The sequence below is a fragment of the Drosophila mauritiana genome, chromosome X (genome assembly GCF_004382145.1).
Source record: "Drosophila mauritiana strain mau12 chromosome X, ASM438214v1, whole genome shotgun sequence".
NCBI lineage: Eukaryota > Metazoa > Arthropoda > Insecta > Diptera > Drosophilidae > Drosophila > Drosophila mauritiana.
This window is the reverse complement of record NC_046672.1, coordinates 14,398,306-14,420,753: the sequence shown is the minus strand read 5'-3', so window position 1 is coordinate 14,420,753 and position 22,448 is coordinate 14,398,306. Positions and strand designations below refer to the sequence as shown.

At 39.9% G+C, this 22,448-nt stretch overlaps 2 protein-coding genes across 6 annotated transcripts in view; both read left to right on the top strand.

The window, feature by feature from the left end:
- Positions 1 to 3,458, top strand: part of LOC117148006 (netrin-A) — a 46,531-nt gene extending 43,073 nt beyond the window's left edge. The window contains exons 6-7 of one of the 2 annotated variants that reach the window (XM_033315165.1): positions 2,357 to 2,729; positions 2,847 to 3,458. In XM_033315165.1, the coding sequence (XP_033171056.1) occupies positions 2,357 to 2,729; positions 2,847 to 2,988 (515 nt within the window). In that variant the 3' untranslated portion in view covers positions 2,989 to 3,458. The remainder of the gene's footprint in view (positions 1 to 2,356; positions 2,730 to 2,846) is intronic. The other variant, XM_033315166.1, reaches the window with a different exon arrangement.
- Positions 3,459 to 4,911: 1,453 nt separating this feature from the next.
- On the top strand, positions 4,912 to 22,411 carry LOC117147685 (b(0,+)-type amino acid transporter 1). 4 transcript variants are annotated; one of them, XM_033314667.1, is made up of 10 exons: positions 15,724 to 15,966; positions 16,197 to 16,368; positions 17,076 to 17,122; positions 18,455 to 18,556; positions 19,001 to 19,107; positions 19,168 to 19,243; positions 19,381 to 19,879; positions 19,985 to 20,081; positions 20,303 to 20,621; positions 20,687 to 22,411. In XM_033314667.1, exons 1-10 carry the CDS (start codon positions 15,891 to 15,893, stop codon positions 20,755 to 20,757), a joined length of 1,566 nt encoding a protein of 521 aa, XP_033170558.1. In that variant the 5' UTR covers positions 15,724 to 15,890; the 3' UTR covers positions 20,758 to 22,411. The 4 variants fall into 4 exon arrangements, with proteins under 4 accessions (XP_033170560.1, XP_033170557.1, XP_033170558.1 ...); XM_033314666.1 differs by lacking the exon at positions 15,724 to 15,966 and adding an exon at positions 4,913 to 5,018 and having other exon boundaries at positions 19,001 to 19,243; XM_033314665.1 differs by having other exon boundaries at positions 19,001 to 19,243.
- The last annotated feature ends 37 nt before the right edge of the window (positions 22,412 to 22,448 follow it).

The window sequence follows — 22,448 nt, the reverse complement described above, 5'->3', positions numbered from 1 at the left end:
CCGCTACTCAATAAGTTTGCAAAAAATATTTCTTCAAATTTTACGAAAGTAGTCAAATTTTTTTTTTAATTATCGCAAGTAATTTATATTTATTTTTGTCATTTTGATCATAACATTGAAAATAATGACCCGAATAAGGAATGTCATACCTCGCTGAGTTCGTTGTTTAAATCCCAATCGATTTGCATTCAAGTTTGGGAATTCTGGGATTTTAAAATTTTTCGCAAATTTTGATGATGGTACCCCTTACAAAAAATGCGAAAATTTGGCCAAAAATTAATTTTACAAAATCCGTTTAAAAGTGAAAGGGGTGGTTAGTATTGGTTATAAGGAGTATAAAATGGTAATTCTTTTTGCTGTGTGACCATTTTTAGTCAAGTTATAGCCAAAAAGGCCAAATTGAAAATTGGGTTTTTTGCCAAAAATAGTTTTCCAGTTTTTTTGTGAAAAAAATAATCGGTATTTTGATCAAAACATTGAAAATAATGACCCAAATAAGGAATGTCATACCTCGCTGAGTTCGTTGTTTAAATCCCAATCGATTTGCATTCAAGTTTGGGAATTCTGGGATTTTAAAATTTTTCGCAAATTTTGATGATGGTACCCCTTACAAAAAATGCGAAAATTTGGCCAAAAATTAATTTTACAAAATCCGTTTAAAAGTGAAAGGGGTGGTTAGTATTGGTTATAAGGAGTATAAAATGGTAATTCTTTTTGCTGTGTGACCATTTTTAGTCAAGTTATAGCAAAAAAGGACAAATTGAAAATGGGGTTTTTTGCCAAAAATAGTTTTCCAGTTTTTTTGTGAAAAAAATAATCGGTATTTTGATCAAAACATTGAAAATAATGACCCAAATAAGGAATGTCATACCTCGCTGAGTTCGTTGTTTAAATCCCAATCGATTTGCATTCAAGTTTGGGAATTCTGGGATTTTTCAATTTTTCGCAAATTTTGATGATGGTACCCCTTGCAAAAAATGCGAAAATTTGGACAAAAATTAATTTTATAAAATCCGTTTAAAAGTGAAAGGGGTGGTTAGTATTGGTTATAAGGAGTATAAAATGGTAATTCTTTTTGCTGTGTGACCATTTTTAGTCAAGTTATAGCCAAAAAGGCCAAATTGAAAATGGGGTTTTTTGCCAAAAATAGTTTTCCAGTTTTTTTGTGAAAGAAATAATCGGTATTTTGATCAAAACATTGAAAATAATGACCCAAATAAGGAATGTCATACCTCGCTGAGTTCGTTGTTTAAATCCCAATCGATTTGCATTCAAGTTTGGGAATTCTGGGATTTTTCAATTTTTCGCAAATTTTGATGATGGTACCCCTTGCAAAAAATGCGAAAATTTGGACAAAAATTAATTTTATAAAATCCGTTTAAAAGTGAAAGGGGTGGTTAGTATTGGTTATAAGGAGTATAAAATGGTAATTCTTTTTGCTGTGTGACCATTTTTAGTCAAGTTATAGCCAAAAAGGCCAAATTGAAAATGGGGTTTTTTGCCAAAAATAGTTTTCCAGTTTTTTTGTGAAAGAAATAATCGGTATTTTGATCAAAACATTGAAAATAATGACCCAAATAAGGAATGTCATACCTCGCTGAGTTCGTTGTTTAAATCCCAATCGATTTGCATTCAAGTTTGGGAATTCTGGGATTTTTCAATTTTTCGCAAATTTTGATGATGGTACCCCTTGCAAAAAATGCGAAAATTTGGACAAAAATTAATTTTATAAAATCCGTTTAAAAGTGAAAGGGGTGGTTAGTATTGGTTATAAGGAGTATAAAATGGTAATTCTTTTTGCTGTGTGACCATTTTTAGTCAAGTTATAGCAAAAAAGGACAAATTGAAAATGGGGTTTTTTGCCAAAAATAGTTTTCCAGTTTTTTTGTGAAAAAAATAATCGGTATTTTGATCAAAACATTGAAAATAATGACCCAAATAAGGAATGTCATACCTCGCTGAGTTCGTTGTTTAAATCCCAATCGATTTGCATTCAAGTTTGGGAATTCTGGGATTTTTCAATTTTTCGCAAATTTTGATGATGGTACCCCTTGCAAAAAATGCGAAAATTTGGACAAAAATTAATTTTACAAAATCCGTTTAAAAGTGAAATGGGTGGTTAGCATTGGTTATAAGGAGTATAAAATGGTAATTCCTTTTGCTGTGCTATAATTTTTAGCCGAGTTTTGCAAAAAAACAATATTAAATAGTAAATTTTTGAACAAAAATTGAATTTTAGACCAAGTATTTAAATAGTTGTGTATTTTTGGCTTATCCATTAGGCAAAAAGGTAGCCAAGTAATAAGCTTATTTCAAATCAATGAAAGTCATCACTGATAAATCGATTCTTCCACAGCAATAATGGCAAAAGTAATTGGTCGCGATACGAGCAGCGAGGCGGTCAGCAGGGAAGCTCAACGGCGCGCAATGGATCCCGACGTGGCGGACTACGAAATGGACCAGATGCAGCCGGGGTCGGCCCGATCCCCGATCACGGGGGAGTACGAGTTCCAGGCGGCGGACTATCCCAATCCCAATCCCAGAGGCAGCGAAATGGAGCGCTTCGATCTGCAGATCCAGGCCGTCTTCAAGCGCAGCAGGCCAGGCGAAAGCAGCGGCGCGGGGAACGTGTACGGAATGCCGAATACAACCCTAAAACGCGGTCCTATGACCTGGATCATACCGACTAAGGACCTGGAGTGCCGCTGCCCCAAGATCAGAGTAAACAGGTGCGAGCTTACATGAATAACAGCAGTCCAGAAAAAGACAAAAATGTTCTGATAATATTGAAAAGCGAAATAAGCTTGTCTATGCAGTATTCTTATCACAAACCTCCTATTTTACAGATCCTATTTGATCTTGGGTCGGGACTCGGAGGCGCCACCCGGATACCTGGGCATCGGACCACACTCGATCGTAATCGAATGGAAGGAGGACTGGTATCGACGCATGAAGCGCTTCCAACGGAGAGCGCGTACTTGCGCGTAATCCTCCAGCCAATTACAACACCACATCCTGCGTGTAGTCTCAAGATTCTAGAGCTAAGAAATTATTAACAGCAGAAAACAATCAAATCGTGTCATCATTGTCTCTTAAACACTTTTTTTTTGTTTTTTTTTTTAATGTCAAATTAACCGATTTTGTAGCAGTTAAAATCAAACTAGCTGTATTTAATTTATTTAATTAACTTCAATCGTTACAAAGCAATCGGTAATTGATAACTTGAAATCAAACGCACGAAATTATCTATACATGTAATCTACGTAATCTATATATACGACTTGTATTATTCGCTAAATTAAGATTCCTGTCAGCCCAGTTTAAGCATTTGTGAACAATTTACGTACTAGGGCCGCCTCGAAATCAAACAGAGCGCCAGTAAGCAATAATTTATGTGTAAGAAGCACTTTGATGCATGCATGACTCGCAAAAATAGTAATTAATAAATATTGTACAGAGCAGAGCACAACTTTTGAATTTCAAATATTTGGCGGGCATTGGAGGGATGCCACAATGGGGTATTGTTGGTGCTGCCATTCGATAGCTAGCGCTGCCATTCGTTTGCAAGGGCTGCCACGGTAAAGTATACTTCTGAATAACAAATAATGGGGTTTTCCTTTATAAAAATAGCATTCGTTTCCTTAAATTGCATTCCATGCATAATTAAGTTTGTATTATGCATAAGTCTGTGCTCTTTACAGTCTTACGTGAATATATTTCAAACTTTGTTTTGAATTTTAATTGGTTGGCGGGCAGCTGTCCAGGTGGCATCTCTGCTTATCGGAGTTTGTAAAGTTGCCACACCGTAAAAAAATACTTCTGTCTATCGATTTTCAAACACATATTTTTTGTTTTGGTTGCTTCCGTGTTTGATTTGTCAAAATGATTTATATCAAAATATTTATAGGAAACGAAAGGATTACTGGACTTAATGAAGTTTGCTAACTGCCCAGGATAAGACAAACTTTTCAAGGTAAGGTAAATTTTTCAAATCATTAAACGGTTTTTCAGTTATACAAATACCTTAGTATGTTTGTGTGCAACTACCAAGGATACTGTAAATTTTGAAAATTAACGGTATTAAATACATAAATGAAAGTCCATAAAGAAGTTTTTCGTTCAACTGTTTAATATATGCTTATTATATATGATATATATTATATATATTATAATATTGCTTATTATATATATGTAAGTAAGCAAATAATTATATTAGCGACCAGCTGGCAAAAAAGTCATACAAGATTAGTTCTAATATTACGTATTTTCCCAAATGAACAAGCTCTCATTATTATTATTAATAGGCAGGTGTTTTTGACTTTTACACAACAATTTATTATATATTTTGTTGTGGCATATGAATCACCTTTTAACACCCTTGAAGTTTTAACCTATCTTTCGACACAATTTGCTAAGAAATATTTGCTAAAAAAAACGGCTTTAAAGTGTAGTTACTAATAGCAAATTAAGCCCCGCGCAGTTTTTGTGCGGTATCTCTGGTTATTAGAGTAATAGCTATAAATTATTTGTAAAAACAACAAGAAAGGGAGTTATTAGCCATATTCTAGTCGCTTTTTATGCGTTAAGTTTTTGCGCTTAAGCTCTTAATCACACGCTTTACTAAAAGATTGAAGAAGTGATGCTACCATCTTGCCTATTGCTGTTGGGCCTATGAATACAAACAGGTGACTCCCACATAAACCATTCAAAGTAGTGCATTAGATGGGCTAGCATATTTGGCGCGCTTTGCGAGTGCGGCCTGTGCCGCAGGGATGGAGAAATGTATCGACGATGAGAGCGGTGAGAGGGATAGGCGCGATTCCGATACCGATAACGATGGCCAGTCCGATGGCGATGACGCTTCTGCCCGGCGCCTTATAAATACGCAGAGCCGCAGGGCGACGCTTTCATTCTCTCGCAGTGTTTAAAGTGACATGAAAGTGACGACATTGGCGCACTGTAGCAAGTCATGTATCAGCATGTCCAACCAAACAACACAAATCATATTCACGCCAATGGTGAGTTATCGTTATCGTTCGCTAGTTCCGTTAGGTTTTTTTTCTGTTAAATATTTTGTTTAATTTTTTTTTTTTTGCCAATTAGTGATGATTACTCGCATTATGTCCATTTCGAAGCCATCTCGTGGCTTTCTGCGGTGCTAAGTGAGCGGGCAAACAATTGCTCGAGTTGCAGCATGTGATGGCAGGTGTGCGTGCTTTTTTCGCGTTTCTGCTCCGCTTTTCTACAAACTTTTTTTTCGTGTGAATTTTTGTGTGTGACGCGCATGCGCATGTGCAAAAATAAAAGAATAACGGTAAATGACTGACCGGCTAACGGTATCCCTGTGTCAGTGTGTGTGCATGTGTGTATGTGTGTGTGAGGGCGTGAATGCGCTGGTATGTGCCTGATTGCAGCAGAACAGCTGTTCTAATCAGCCCAAAACGAAAGCCAAGTTCAAAATAGGTGCAGCATTAACATTGAAATTGCAGCACATCCGCCCAAAAAGCTAGGCCTCCATTTTTCTCTTGGAAAAATCATTAAAAGACCCGAAAATTCCCCTTTTGAAGAACTTATCAAAGGCAAATGGACACTTCATAAAGACTTTTATCCCCAAGGCGGACAGTTGTTTTGATAAAAAGAAAGAACACTTAAAAATGCGGCTCTATTGATTGACATTAGCTTATAAAGTCTCTTTTAGTAGGTGTAGCTTAAAAGATTTTCCCATGAAATTGACTTTAGACTTTAGAGGAACATTTGCCAAAATTCCCAACAAATTAAAGATTCGTGCGCTTAAAACAATCGTAAACTTGCTTAATGATTTATGTGTGAATTTAACATATGATTTGAAGTATATTCATTGATTTTTTGGGTGCAATTAATCCATAAACAGTATTCGATAAGATAGTCCAAATATATGTAGATATATAAAGATTCGGTTCTGCAGACAGCACTTGTTATTTTTGGGATAAAAGTTGTGATACAAAACCTAATTTAAAGGTTTAGCTGGATTCAGATATATGTAAATTATACAAATAATAGAATTTCAGATATATTCATGATCCCAAAATTCCTTCGCTCCCTTGAAACCTATTGATGCAAATAACTTGTACATATTGGAAACTATATATGTATGTAGATATTGGCAATTACTGTCTATACGACCTGCGACCCATTTCACTTTCGTTTGAGGTTGTTTACGTTATTGCCCCTATAAGCAATTTTTACGATGGTTAAACTTGGCCACCAGTTCCCCCACGCTTTCCATTGTCAGTTACGCAATCGTTAAAAGCTGCCGAGGGTTGCTTATCAGTGGGTGTCGACTGTACCCCAACCCCTTGGCAATTGTGGGCACATTCATGTTTCCAGATACAGATACAAAGATAGATTCCCAATTGGCACTCCGATGGCCTTGCAGAGAGCCAGGTGTTGCCTGCCCTTAGGCGCTGCCATGGCATTACTAACACTGGAAGCGGTCTAATAATAGTACCAAAGCCGGCTTTTTCCGTGCGAAGAGAGCTCGGCTTAACCGAGATTCTTTGGCAGCCGGAAGCCCACAAAACCCAAAAGTTGCAGCCAAGCGAGTCAAGGACAAAGTCAAGGCAACGCCGAATGTGGTATGGTGGTGGTATTCAACACTGCGTGGGTGGGCGGTGTGGTGGCATGTGGGCGGTTTGTTGGTTGGCGTGACTGCATTTTGCACTTGACATAATTTGGCCACGCAATGCGGTGCACTGAAAAAAAGAGGCGTAGAAACTGTATTATACGAGCTATAAAATATTTGAAGACAAATAGTTAGATAGTTATTAGGTATATCTTCAATTCGAACGGAACTAAAATCTATATTTGTATATATATATTTAATTCCCTAAAGAATTGGAGAAGAAACTTATATCGAAATTACTTGCATATCAACTTGCTCGTTACGAGTGCTGCAGATATAGAATCTTGAGAGCACATTTAAACTCGCATCTATTAGTTCGCCTGGTCAGCAATTGCGGCACTTGCTCGCTTATTGTCCACAGGCGAAAATAGTTTGCCACTGATGATCGGATGCATTTAGCTAATAATTTAGAACTGTGGTCATTAATCACACTTAGAGAGTGCGGCAAGTTTCCCATTCGTTTTGCTTGTGCAATCGACTGAGTGTGGGGGCAGTTTAGATCCCACCTCCTCAGCCCCGCCCACTTGTCGCAGCCGCCCCAAAACTTAGTGGGAAAAAAGCAGCCCTCTTTATAGCCATTAATAGGAAAATATCTAATGAATGATTTTATACGACGTAAATGTAAATGTTGTACGTGTCATGTCGGTGACATGAACAATTATTGCCAGAAAGAATGCTTATAAATTAATTAGGTTTTTAATGTACAATTCTAGTAGTTGGTATCTGATTTGCGTTGCGATCTAAGTTATTTAGACCCCTTTCATACCTATTTTTTATTTATTTTAAGAATGTATCCTGAAATGGAATATTTGTTCTATTACCCACTGCATTCCTTTCGAAATCAAATTAGCCAACTTTTTTCCCACTGAACTATTCCATGTTTTAGCAACGTCGCAGTTAGCTGATTTCATTTGCAGATGGAAAAGAGAGAGGGGGCATCATTTGGGGGCCAGGGCTAAGAATTTCGCCATTGTGTTCACGCATTGTCCTTGGCTTTGTCATTCGAGTGGGTTGGCAGTTGGCAGGTCCTTTGGGCCAGCAGACCCTTTGACGGCCCCCGAAAAGTGCGCTACGTGTTTTCGGCTCGGAATTCCCCAGCTGCCGAGAAACTTTTACGTCGCTGAAGCGGCGCTCAGGAATCGCAGAACGCGGTGTTGGCAGTGAAAGTTTGTGCGGCGATAACACAGCCTGCGAATTGTTATCAGCGACGGCAGCGAGATGTCCTGGCAAGGACATCATCCAGTGCGCCGGCGCTGCGAGAGCCGAGCTTTTACCGCAGAATACCGGTTTCCCATTTCCCGACTTTTGGCTATTTTTGGCCCAGAGTCGCTGTACATATATATAAATATATCTTCATATATATATATCCTTCGTTGTACATATACATATGTATGTATGTACATGAGCAGCTGGCAACGTCACTGCGAGCCGGCTTCCATTGCGTAAGTGCGGGGGCTCCCATAAAAACAGGTGGCCTGTGCCGCCCTGCCACAGGCGAGGGGCGTGCCCCACTGATACAAATACAAATAGATAGATGGGGATACACACACCCACACACACACACGCACACACACACCCACGCAGAAGCGACACGTGGACCGCTTTCGATGGCAGCGTCAGCCTATAAAAATTTCATTTACTTGATGAGAAACCCGGCAGAAGTTTGCACAGCGTGTTTGAATCATTAAGCTCCCTTCTATTTGAATTAATGTTGTATCCTATCCTAAAAATACGATCCTTTTGTAGGCAAAACTGCTGTGGGTCCTCGTCAAAAATCTGAGTCTTAAAAGACTGCTTACTACTTCAGAAAAAAAAAGAATGTTAGGATCTGAGGATTCTGTGTGCTTCCTATTGGGATAAATGAATACTGAAAGTGGAATCGGATCTAGATACTTTTGATTGATATCTAACAGGATCAAATCCTATCCATTTATACGTGCAAACGAGAGGCAGCAGTTAAAGGACTCGCTGGCTTTAAGGGTATGCCCGTGGAAGCGGGTACACAAGTACAAAGGGCGTTGTAAAAAGGACGAGCCTCTAAAATTCATAGCCCGCTCGCAAACAAAAAAGTTTCGTGATGTGTATGCTTGTGTGTGTGTGTATGTGTGTGTGTGTATTGCTGGTGCTCGTCCTTACAACTGTGTGCGTGTCCTTGCCCAAGCTCACGAATAATTGAATGGCGCCCGAGCAGGGAAAAATGAGTTCAATGCCTCGATGTGCTCAACTCCCTTCTCTTCCCTTCATCCATCTGTCTGGTGCTGTCTTTTGGCTACCCCCTTTTCTCTCTGTGTAGCCCAACGCCCCTGGCAACAGCTTGAGCAGCCAATTTGTGTATTTCACCAGAAGCATTAAGTTTGCACGAGAAGGGGGTAAAATGTATTCGACTATTTCTGATTTTCAATTCTCATGGACATGTGGCGATGTTTCCACCATGCATAAGAGATAACCGGTTCGAGAATCAAAAGAAACGGAAGCAGGACCGTGTTTTCCACTGCACCTGTTCGATGGATATATTTAGATGGCTTTTCCAATCAATATTCATACGTATATCGACTTTTGGCAGCATTTCCGCAATGATTTTCCCACCGGTTTTATCTACTGTTCTAGAGTGATGTAAATATAGAATATATATACTTCAAAGGTTCGCAACTCGTTTCTTTTCAAAGTGTATATGTAGTTTGTTTCTTATTTATTTGTATCTTACATTCCCAGCTGCCCCAAAACGAATAGATTCGAATCGAATCGCCCTTTCAGCCGACTCTCGTGTCGTCCAAATGAATTTATAGCTCTCTGATTATTACGACCGATCATTAGCGTCATCATCGTCGACGTTGGCAGAGCAGTCACCATAACGGCTCGGCGCGTCACGAGTCAATTGAAAATCAATTGGGTTAAATTGATATGCCAACGGAAAATTCAACGACAGCACTAAAAACTCGATGTTCGCAGAAAATATATGCAAAAAGGGCAAAGTTAGCTAAGCCGATTTGCGGATCATCTGCCTATTTTGCGGGAAAAAGGGGAATACCAATATAATGTGACTCAAATGCTTATTTTATTAAAAAGTGTGAGAATGGGGCATCTTCAGTTGATCAGGATCACTTTCTTTCTGCTTTCTGCATCTCAAGATTTAGCAAAGACTTATTGGGTTCGTGTCCATGCTATGAAGGCCGAAAGCTTCTGTGTTAACTCTGAAATCTAGATTCTTCATGGGATTTTTCTATTCTTAGCTACCAATGTACTCATCTAACATGGCTCTTTGGTACTTTTTTGTTAACAGGGTTTCCTGTGGTTTGGCATTTTTCGCTGACCTTGCTTGGTGACAATGTCAAGGTGTTGTTGGCATCACAAATTAACACGCCAATGATTTTTCCGTATGTGTGCGTCACAATTATTGCGGCTAATAATGGCAGAGAGAGAGAGAGAACCAAAAGTAATAACAGTGACCAGTTGGCTTTAAAGCAGTTGTGCACTGAGAAAAAACTACAATGTGCCAGCAAATAGTCCTAAAGATTAAATATTTATATTAACATGCATGCTAAATTGCAGAGAAATAGGATATTTAGCAGTTATTTTAAGTTGACTTCTAACAAGGCGCCAGAAAGTATGCAACACTAGCATCTCTATATTTTATGATACAAAACGGATGACAGGTTGTTAAATGAATTTCCCTCTGTGTTTAATTCTGTGCACCACTTTGTGGATATTGCAAATTGGCGACACGCCCTGCTGCCACCCACTGCCACCCACTTGCTTTTAAGTGCACGCCTTGACATTGACTTTGTCGTTCTTCCGCCCAGACAGCCCCACCTCCACCTCCACCACCCCTTTCCCGCCTGCAGCAGCTCCTGGCTTTTAGAAGCTCAATTAACAAAAATCCAAAGAGGGCGAAGGGGGAACGGGGCGACCAACGTTAAACGACAAACGATACATTTCAATTAAGACGGCGAACAGAGCATTTCGACAGCATCCAATAAAACAATATGGAGCAGGGGAGCATGGGTGCCGACCACGAGATGGCAGAGGTGGGCATGGCTGACGCAAATGGAGCACAGCACATATTGAAATAATAGCATTTCATAAGCGGATTCGGATGTTCATGCGCGGCCGGATACCACGAACAAGGCAAAGTATGGCGAGGTTAGGTGAAAACGAGATGTGCAAAAGGTATAAGATATATTAACCTATATAACAAAAGTATCAAAACATCACCACACTATTTGGTATTGTTAATTAACCACACTAACCACTCAAAATCGGCTTATAACCGGTTAATTTGCAATTTGAGTGGCAATAAAAATTAGTCGTAGATTAAGTTTCAATTAGATTTCAACTGGTTCACACCTGATTTATCAGCAACACTTTCATGGCCAGCGATAAAACCACTAAAGGTGTTGGGAATGAATGAAAAGGAAATGATAACGTAATATTCGTCTATTACCACTCCTCTTTGTGAATTGTGGCGACGTGTAACCGGATGCTCCGTTTATGAGAAGTGACCCAGAGAATTGTGAATTTTGGACATGGACTTGGAACTGGGCGAGGGCCATTGACACTCTTGTCGGGACTTGGAACTCGGGACTCGGGATCCGGGACACGGGACACTTCTAACGATACAGAATAAATCAATTAAGCGAATGGAGAGTGGTTTATTTCGGGAGCATTTGTGGCTCGCGTGTCAGTCGAGGGTTAAGCAAACACTTGTAACCAAGTTCTTTGATTGATTCGTTGCGAATGGAGGGGATCGGAATGGAAGCCGAGGTCAATGGTCAATAGCCAGTGTCAAAGGTGAGGCGCGGACATTCGATCAATCAATCCGCATATATTGTGCTCTAATTAGCACAAACGAATTTGCGACACAAGCAGATGAAACTTTTCATGCCTCGTTTAATTAACAGCGCTAACGCGAATAAGTAAACAATTAGTTGCTTTTAAATTTCCACCAGTGCGGCACTCGAATAAATTTTCACTTCATTGAGATGTCAGCTCGGTAAAGACAATGCCGCCAATAAAGAGATCATCATAAATGAAATAAAATAAAATGTTATTCTGCCAATGGTCTAAAATTTCTTTAGATTTTCGCATTGCCTTATATAGACTGGCTACTTTTGTGTTCGTTGAACTTTGAATCAGGATTAGCAGGGTAGAGACGTCCTTGTTCCCCCGACCGATCATTTGGATTTCAAGAATTTCTGACGCGACAACCGCAACAAAATTAACTGAAAATATTTACCAACGACGTCGGCGGCTGAGGAAAATCGTTTTTATTTGGCCGCCGGCCAATTCAGATGCATGAACTTCCCCCGCCGAGCTTTGCATATTTGAAATAATCATTTGCACGTCGAGCAGCTTTTCTTCGACCCAGAAATTTGGCTGACCAGCGCGTGATTATTACTCATATTACTCATTTCACTCATTTTAGTGCCGCTGACGTTGGCAACGCGGTTTCCTTTCCACTGGAGTTGCTTTCGCTACACTGAGCAAAAATAGCTTAGAGCTATGACAAATTAGCTAATATAGACTTAACACCCAATCATCACCTCATTGTTGAAGGTAAACACCTCGTTTCTCAAACAATATTGAGAGGAAATACCAAAATATTTACATTAACTCGTCTATAGATAGAATAAATTCCAAATTCCTTTGAATGTAATCATTTGACTATTTAAGTGGATTTTTTTCTTGCAGTATCTTTGGGATAGCAAGTTGTTTAAGTACTTCTGATAAAGCCATGTATAGCCATTAGATTAATGTTCGTTTAGATGTGTAAATCTAAAGTCATGAGCTCCATAGAAGCATTTCATTTTATGACATGAAATGATTTATTATTCGCACTGACGTTACGAAAATTAAATTGATTTATTAGTAATCAGTGGGTTATAATTGCTGGCCGATAATGATATTTGATTCTGTTTGCGAGCTAGAAATTTCCCTAGCACGTCAGCCGCTGCTGTTATCTACTCGAATATCTTTGCAGTTTGTTTTTTGCGTTAGAGTGTCTAAATAATTAGCGAACGAAAATCAGCCGACAAGACCAAACAATGTTCGACCCCTGAAAATACCAAGAAATATCGCGAATATCCGCAGTCTACGTGCATCGCTGGTCGTAGGCTGAGTTCGGCCTAATCGAAGTACAGTGGTCACTCTACAAGTGCACTACTATAGATATATAGGGCTAACATTTTGTCATGGGTTCTGTATTAAATATTTTTAGCTTCATAAATCCTTTTCTGCTTTTTATGAAAATTTCTTAAATTTGCTGAAGAATTTGCATTTTTTTGGGAGAAACTGAGTTTAAGTTAAGTTAAGTTTGCGATTTCCAAATGCTGGCCGTAGGAATCCTATTGCAGACAGTAAATTGACGTGGCGCTTCAAGTCTGGTGTGTCGAGTTACTGAATCGAAGTCTCATTCAATAAAACAGCACAAGGAATTCACTTAACTGCTCGACGACCTCAGAAAGGGGTATTTTGAGTCTGGCTCGTGTTTCGTTTTAATTGACTATTAGGTTCTAATATCGCTGACTGGTTGCCAAGTGGCTGTATTCGCATCTTGATGAAAACTAAACGAGAACATCATTAATGTATCTTTGGTAGTCTTTAGGTACGTTTTTCATTGTAGTTTTTAATATGATTTGTTACAATTATTGTAAGTTTTGCATTTACTGGTAAATTCATTTCCCCATGGTACCACGTTGCGTATGAGTAATACAAATATTAATGATAAATTGAAACGGAAACGAACTATTGTTCTTAGTGGCAAGAACCTAATATTCCCCACTTTTTGAATACTTATGTCTTCAAATGCATGAAGAAACTTAAGTGATCGATTAAGTGAACGATTGGTTTATGTGTTTACTTTTCCCCTCCCTTTGCAAAATGTGCTGACCGGCTAAGATCTTCAAGTAATGTATCCAATTCACCCATTCTCCGCCTGCCACGCCCCCTTTGCCGGGCGATCAACAAAAACAGAAGAAAAAAATCCGAAAATGCTCACAAGCCGCGTGACTTTTATGACAGAAAATACATTGAGAAAAAAAAAGCGGGGCAAGAAGAAGCTGCAGAGGAGCTGAAAAACGACACAGAGCTTAACGTAGGAATCGTTTATTTATGTTTATGTGGCTATATATACAAAGATTGTGTGTATAGACGTGTATTATTTATTTTTATACCCACACTAGAAGTCGAAAGAATAGCACTTAAAATCCTTACCAATCGAATAATATAAAATATATATTGCGAAATGGTATTTTAAAGAAGAAGTTAAAGATTTATTAATCAGTCAATAATTCGTATCTTCAAAATATAAGCTACCCACTTAAACTGGGTATAGTTACGTATACTTAATATATATTACGTATACGCACTGCTGGCCCTCAATCATATTTTTTTATTTCTCTGCAGATTTGCGAATTTTTCATAAACTAGAAATTCGATCTGTATAAAATCGAACTAATATTTTAAATTAATTAAATCGATGCTAATTTTTTGGCCCAGTTGCGCGACTGCATACGTAGGCGCTATGGCGTGTGTATCCAAATCTTTGGATACGTATTATATTTATGCTCGTGCAGATAGATATCTATTTGTTCAGCACACTATCTTCGTACATATACGATTTTTGGGGGCACATCCAGTGGCAGAATCAAGCCGAAAAATAGTGGGAGAACTGTGAAACTATGAATGTACATATGTACATACATAGAGTGTTATGTACGTACACGCGCTCGCTGGGCTGATGAAATTTCGTCGCCTCGTGGGCGAGAGTTAAAGACCCAGTGACGTTGTAGCCAGACTTCTAATGGGAGTGAGATACATGCAATATATATATAAAATTTTATATATATGCGTACATATATATATGAAAGTGTGGCCAACAAAGTCACAGCACATGACCATTAATAAGCGGCCAATTGAGGCAAATGAAATGCGCAACCAACAATTAATTGAGAGAAGCCGATGAATGGAGGCGGCCACAGAGAGATGATGCTACTACTCTGCAGATTCTGATCGGTGGCGAGAACCTTCTGACGTCGCCGCGAAATTAGCCGACTAATTCAATTTGAAATTTTTATGCAAAGCTATAAATAGCTGGGCGGACCGAGAGATAGTATCTGAGGAGAGAAGATGCCTTCACCTTGACAATTCTATAATCAAAATATAGAACCATACAACCGACCGCCGGCGCGAATTGCATAAATCAGTCGGAAGGATGGCACTCATCTACATACATAAGCAGTGTGTCACGTAGTCAGCGTGGAAAAACAAAAAAATCAAGACTGCTCAAAAGTCCCAAACAACGCCAAAGAAATCTTAACACCTTCTCCTAAAATTGCATTCCTTTAAATTTGTATGCTTATCTCTGAAGTGGCGTTAACTTTCATCGATAACAAGTGACCATTAATGCTGGTTAAGGCTGGTATACACTACGCAGTATAATATATTTCATAATACTTTCTTTTCACAGTAGCAGAACTTAGTTTCAAACTTCCATTCGGAATTACGTGAGTTTTTGTTGCACTAAGATGGCGATGAAGATTTGAGAGCTGTACTACACTGATATTTTCGTGATATTACATCCTCCATCGATGTATGCGATAAGAAAGTTCGCCTGCACTTCTCTATTGTTCTTATCCTCGATAAGTTAGATACACCTAACATATAGTTCTCAAAACATCCTTAACCTATAATACTATCCTTTAGTGTGATATTTTATCCTGTTATCAAAAGCATTTACGTCTAGATAGCGTTAAGGACGTCCTTCGAACACTATTATTATCCTCGATGAGTGTGATATAAGAGAAGGCCAGCCCAAACCAGTCGAACTCATCTCGAATCTCGAACGCAATCTCGTTTGGAGAAAGTGGTTAGTTATTCTCTCCCAACGCCGGTCGTTTTTCTCGCTTTTCGTCTGTTCGGCTGTTTTTCCGGCGCTCGGCTGCTGCTCGGCTGCCGCTCGTGTGGCGCTCGTGTGGCGAACGAGTGCCGCTCGGCGGAAAGCTTTCACCGGGCGGACTATTTGACGCCGCCGCCATTTGGGTTGCGAACAGTTGCCTGCGATTCGCCGCCCACTGCGCTACACTTTTTTTTGGTCCGCACTTCTTTCAGAACATTTATATATATACTTAACTATATATATATAAATATATATATTTCTTCATATATATTCGTATTCGCTGAGAGCTGAATTTCGCGGCGAAATAATTTTAGCAACTTGTTATCCGTCCATGCCATGCGCGATAAAATATCACAACTATTTTGCTTGCAAAAGAACGCATGCAAAAATAATTCAACAGATAATAACAGAGGTGTGTGTGGGTGTATATGTGTGTGTGTGTGTGTGCCTCAAGTCCATTCATAAACTCTGTCTACACGGCAAAGAAAAACGTGCCCTTCTGGCATCGAAATATTCATATATATGCGAGTGATTCTATTTTTTTCTGGTGCTCCTGCTCTCACGACTTATGCTAATCCCTGTGTTCTGCTCTCTCTTTTTTTGCGATCCTTCGCGGTGATGGTGATGTTGGTGATCCTGCAGGACATAATGTGCCAACAAAAGCAACGAGCAACGGGACCATGTGCGCCAATGGGTCTCTTGGGACAGAAGGGCCCGAAGCGCCAGAGACCGACTCATCAGGGACCGGGCGGATGCGGAAGCCGCTGGAGAGGAATGGCTCAACGCAGAACCACGCTGTTCACCTCGAGAGAAGGTAACGATCGCCTCAGTGCAGCCGGACCAGAATCGTGTACTCGAAATGGTCAGGTTGTTGATAGGACATTAATGCTACTCGATTGATTCCAAAATTAAGGGGGTTGTTCTTATGAGTATTTAAATGTCAAAATGTAGTTTTAAAATTCAATTTCCAAGTAGTTTATTCATTTTTATTGAGACTCAGTTAATATAGTAAAATACCTCTATTCATTTATTTTATAGCTTGTTAACATAAATTATAAATAGATGACAAGCCACTTGGATTACTTTAATGATCAAAACTTATATAAATTTAATATTTATTATTTTTATATTGCTGAACTGATAGCACAAAAAACTAAACTTCTCAGTCGAAAGAGAACAAGACAAAGCGCCTTTTCTAGCCTTGTTGTAAATAGCAATTGTTTTCAGTGTAGACGTAAACAGTTTCTATTTACTTGGCTAAAAACGAGCTATACACTTGATTTGTTTCTAACACCTTGCTGTCAATTAAGTGATTTACTTAACGTACTCAAAATTAGCAAGCACACGGATCTATTTTTGACATCCATGCGTCAATATTTATCGACTTTTGGCTTGAACATGCAGATTTGAGTGATGAAATCATGTCTTTACCTTAAAAAACTACCCCCGTAGGCAGTTTTTTAAATTTATTTGATTATTTTATTGAATTTACAATAATATTCTTCTTTTTTGTCATTTCAGGCTGGGCCTCTTCAGTGGGGTGGCTTTAATTGTTGGAACTATGATAGGTGAGTGTACAATCCATTCCGTGATGCTGCGCCCCAAACACAATTGTCAAAACAAATGCATAAAACATGAGGCAGGAATGTCAAAGTGACAGGAAAAGAGAAAATCCAAAAAAACACACGAACACACAGTTTTCCACGGATTGTGTCAAATTTGCCGTTCCGTTTTTTTAATACAGCTTTCGCTCTGGGAGTCGTTGAAAAATATTGAGGCACAATTTTCGTTCGGTTTATTTCCTTGCCTTTTTTTTTTTTTCTTTTTTTGGTTCAGATTGGAGGCGCGCATGGCCAAAAATACGTACGCATGAATTTAGCTATATAGTACATATACATATATACAGCTTTTGGGCCCACCTATATATATATGTGTGTATGTATGTATGTATTGTCTGTCTGTACGGATATATACATATATATCCAAGCGGCGTGAGAATGAAAGTGCCATCAGACGGTTGGAGGGGGGCGTGCGGGGGATGGCGTGGATTAAGGCCAATTTCCAGGCATATTTTTAGGGGGCGAAAAGGGCAGCCCTAGAAAAGTGGAGCCCGTACAGCGGTGGGCAATCAAAGTAATATATCAAAGCATAAATTTATGTTTAAGTGTTTGGTAAAATAACACAAAGAACAGCTCACATTTGTCCCTAAATAAACAAGATAGGACAACTAACCGAACATATTCCAACGATACATTGTACAAGTAAGGCTCTAAATGGCAGTTATCCCTACAAACTTGGACGCTGCTGTATCTCAAAGCTGGGCTGTATTGAAATACATATTTATGACACGAATGGCGTCTGTTTTCGCTGCTGCACTTTGACCTTAGGCAATGGCGCCAGCTTGTGGCACGCAGCCGAAATTGTTGCACGCCTCTGGGTCGGATATCCAGCCAACTTCACATTTTTCTTTTTACCATCCCGCTCCGCCGGCCTCTGTGTGAGATTCTCTGCAGGAAAAACCACTATTTGCCGGTATTGCGCATTCGCCGCGTGGTCGGAGCTTTCGCCGAAACTTTTGTCCGCCCACCGATGACGTCTGCAACGCCCACTCAAATGGTATATATGTACTATGTGGAGCCCCGCCAGCCGCTCATTAGCATGCGGGAAATCGAATCGATGGGGAAAGTAGGGAAAACAATGTGGGCCCTCAATCAGCTGTTTCCACGAAGCGCAGCTGTGGCAGCATTTTACTTATATATACATGTATCTATATTCCCTACATATATCTATATCTATATCTATATCTATATCTATATCTATATCTATATCTATATCTATATCTATATCTATATCTATATCTATATCTATATCTATATCTCCTCCCTTTTGTCTATCTGCAGGGTCTGGAATTTTTGTGTCACCCTCCGGTTTACTGGTTCGCACTGGTTCCGTTGGAGTTAGCTTTATAATCTGGCTTGCCTGTGGTGTGCTCTCTCTGCTGGGTAAGTAGTCATCCAATCCCCTGGCTGTTGTTCGACTATTCCCCCCCACCCTCCAATCTGCGCCACGTGCAACTGACCCACTTAACGACGCCAAGTGCCCAAGTCCCAAAATTCGACCCTGCACTCTCGTCACAACTTGTTGCACGGCTGGCGAGGAGCCAAACTTTCGCGGAATCTCACACCTTCCAATCTCGTGCACCATACACTCGCAGAAAGTGCATTCTAGTTTTAAAATCATATAAAGAAAATATATAGATCTATTTATTTCTATGATCAGCAATGATAATCATCTTAATGGTTGGATTGTATTCTTGATTGGCTGTGGTCAAATACAAGATACTTATGTATCTATTCAAATAATAGCAACTTAATAGCAATGAGCCTCATCCTTATAGATGTTCATCCTTTGTAACTATCTAATTATCTTTTATTGCCCAATTTCAGGCGCTCTGGCATACGCTGAACTTGGCACGATGAACACGTCGTCGGGTGCGGAATGGGCCTACTTTATGGATGCCTATGGACCGGCGCCGGCGTTTCTGTTCTCATGGGTATCGACTTTGGTGTTGAAGCCATCTCAAATGGCTATAATATGCTTATCATTTGCACAGTACGCCGTTGAGGCCTTTGTGACGGAATGCGATCCGCCCAGGGGCGTGGTCAAGATGGTCGCCCTGGTGGCAATTGGTAAGAAGGGTTAACATTGGAAGGGGATCACTAGCAGAACTATCAGGCTAATAACATTCCATCTGGTATTGATCCCTATAACCAACATACATAACATACCAATGCGCTCTACTAATGATTCACCCTCCACTGTACAGTGATGATCCTGTTCGTGAACTGCTACAGCGTCAACCTGGGAATGACCGTGCAGAACGTGTTCACCGCCGCCAAACTGGTGGCCGTGGTGGTCGTCATCTGCGGCGGAGCCTGGAAACTGATGCAGGGCAACACGCAGCACCTGTCGAATGCATTTAATGGCCCAATGCCCAATGTGGGCGCCATCGCCACGGCCTTCTACACGGGTCTGTGGGCCTACGATGGCTGGAACAACCTGAACTACGTAACCGAGGAGATCAAGAATCCCAGCAAGAATCTGCCGCGCTCGATCATCATCGGCATACCGCTGGTCACGCTCTGCTATGCGCTGATCAACATCTCCTACCTGGCGGCCATGTCGCCGCAGGAGATGATCGAGTCGGAGGCGGTGGCCGTCACCTTCGGAAACCGCATCCTGGGCGCGCTCGCCTGGCTGATGCCACTCAGCGTCACCATCAGCACCTTTGGCAGCGCCAATGGAACGCTCTTCGCAGCTGGGCGGTAAGGATTATTGACTTGAAGCTCAAAAGGAAGACCTTAGAACTCCTTACCCATATGTGATGGGAACACCTTTATAATCTATGATCTGTTCTACTGCCATTGCAGTCTGTGCTTTGCGGCCAGTCGAGAGGGTCATCTGCTGGATATCCTCTCCTATGTCCATGTGCGTCGTCTCACACCTGCTCCGGGGCTGATATTCCACGTAAGTATCTAAAACTTGGCCCAATATTTACTTAGCTTACCCCGGATTGCTTCATGATTGCCATATATTCCCCTCTTTATGTATTTACTACCGCCAATCCATTTGTTATCCACATTATTAGTTGACCAACCCTGTGAATGCCCATGTATCGATCCGATCCTCGTTCTAAACTCCCCTCTTTCTCTGTATCTTTCTCTGTGCGTACTTATCCCCGTCTCCAGTCGCTGATTGCCTCGGCAATGGTGCTCCATGGCACAATTGATTCGCTGATTGATTTCTTCAGCTTCACCGCCTGGATATTCTACGGCGGAGCGATGCTGGCCCTGATCGTGATGCGCTACACCAAACCCAACTATCCTCGGCCCTACAAGGTGCCGATCATCATTCCCGTTGTGGTCTTGGTCATCTCCGTGTATCTCGTGGCGGCACCCATATTCGAGACCCCGCGCGTTGAGTATCTCTATGCCCTGCTCTTCATATTCGCGGGCCTGATCTTCTATGTGCCGTTCGTCAAGCTCGGAATGACGCCGAGGTTTATGAGTGAGTAAACTACAAAATATCATATATGAAATACAATTCTTAATGATGAATTCTTCTCTGTGCAGACAAGGTGACGCTATTCTTCCAGCTGCTGCTGGAGGTGGTGCCCACCTCATCGATGGCCATGTTCGAGTGAAGGGGATCCCCGGCAAGTGCTCAAAATTTCGAAAGGGAGGCCAACAAGCTCGGAGAGCGAGAAGCAAATACATTCACTTAATTACTATACAAGCAAGGATATGATATATAGGGAGTGCAGCATAGACAGGATGCAAAACGGGGTTGAGAGTGTTGTTAGGAGCAACCTATATTGATATACTGACGTTGTCGTTGACAAAGTAGTGCTAGAGTAACAAAAACTATTTGAAATAGTCTTTTTATGCTATGAGCTGGTTATATTCAAAGATTATATGTGAATATACAGATATTTAGTGTGGATACATAGGTTTGTATCCTTATGTAGCGCGCATAGGCCAAGTTGCATAGTCGATACGTACGTACGTTTATACAAAACAAAGCAAATCTATATATACATATATTTTTGTGTTCTATTAATTAAAGATCAAGACAAATGACAGAAACAACTAAAAAGAAACACACACCCACACACCTAAATAGTCGAATATATATATCATTGCCAAGCGGCTCGAAGTGCAGGCCCCATAAATAATACCTATATACATACGTATTATCTGGGCATGATGGTATCTTAAGGTTTGAGTACAGTGCCGCCAGGAATCGATGACACCACCAATCCGTACAGTGCCCACCAAAGTCAACACTCGCCGCAGAGCTTCGTGTTATCCTTGTTTGTTCTCATTTTGGATTTTCCGCTGGCGTTATTTACCCACAATATATATAGATATATATATATACGAGTTAGCCCCGATCTAGAGATCGGCTGGAATAGCAATATTTATATATGTACGAGTATATGTGTGTGATGGAGGATGATCATAGCTATGATAATAATGCAAAAGCCACATGGTAACGAAAGAAAGAGGACAAATGCTTAAATACAAACATCCCAACTGAATGTTTCTAACTTTGTGCGACTAGAGCGCCACCTGGCGGTCGGGGATCGCGTGTGAAATTCGTAGGACTGCAAATAGGCATTAAAGATTTGTAATTGATACCAAAAGTAAGGTAAAGAAAACAAACACTGAGAAAATTCAAACAAAAAAATAGAAAAAACCAAATAAAAATAAAAGAAAGAGAAGCAAACGTAAATACTACTATGGATACTTGTTAAATACATTTTTTTGCGACTTGTGTCTGCTTTGACAAATCGTTGCAACCAAAACTAGAACTAGATTTAGAGAGACGGTTATACATTAATTATTATTAAAATGCCATTTTTTTTTTCTTTAAATTAGTTTTCTGTTATTCGTGAAGGACTCGTCCGTCGCACACGAGTTAGAAAAAGACAGCAGGTGCAGGTGCCGTCTCGCTCGCAAACAAAATACAAGAATTTAAAAGTTTTTTAATGACATATTTCCCGTTTTTGAATTTCTTGCTATGCTTCTCAATTGTCTGAACCGATATACAAAACATTTATATCTTTACCTATTTATAGGCATACTACAGAACTTACCCACACATAAATATATATTTATATAATTTGTTAAGTTTATAAATTTTATAATTTTATTACCAACTATTTACAATGAGCTAAACGGAAACCAGAGCAAATCGAAAAGAAAATCTCTATCTATACATGTACCTACCACCTAATAACAAAAGAATTGTATTATGTAAACCGGAAATTGACGAAATAAAGTTTTTGAAACACATGCCTCTTTTATCAAGTTAGTCGCCATAGTTCCATCT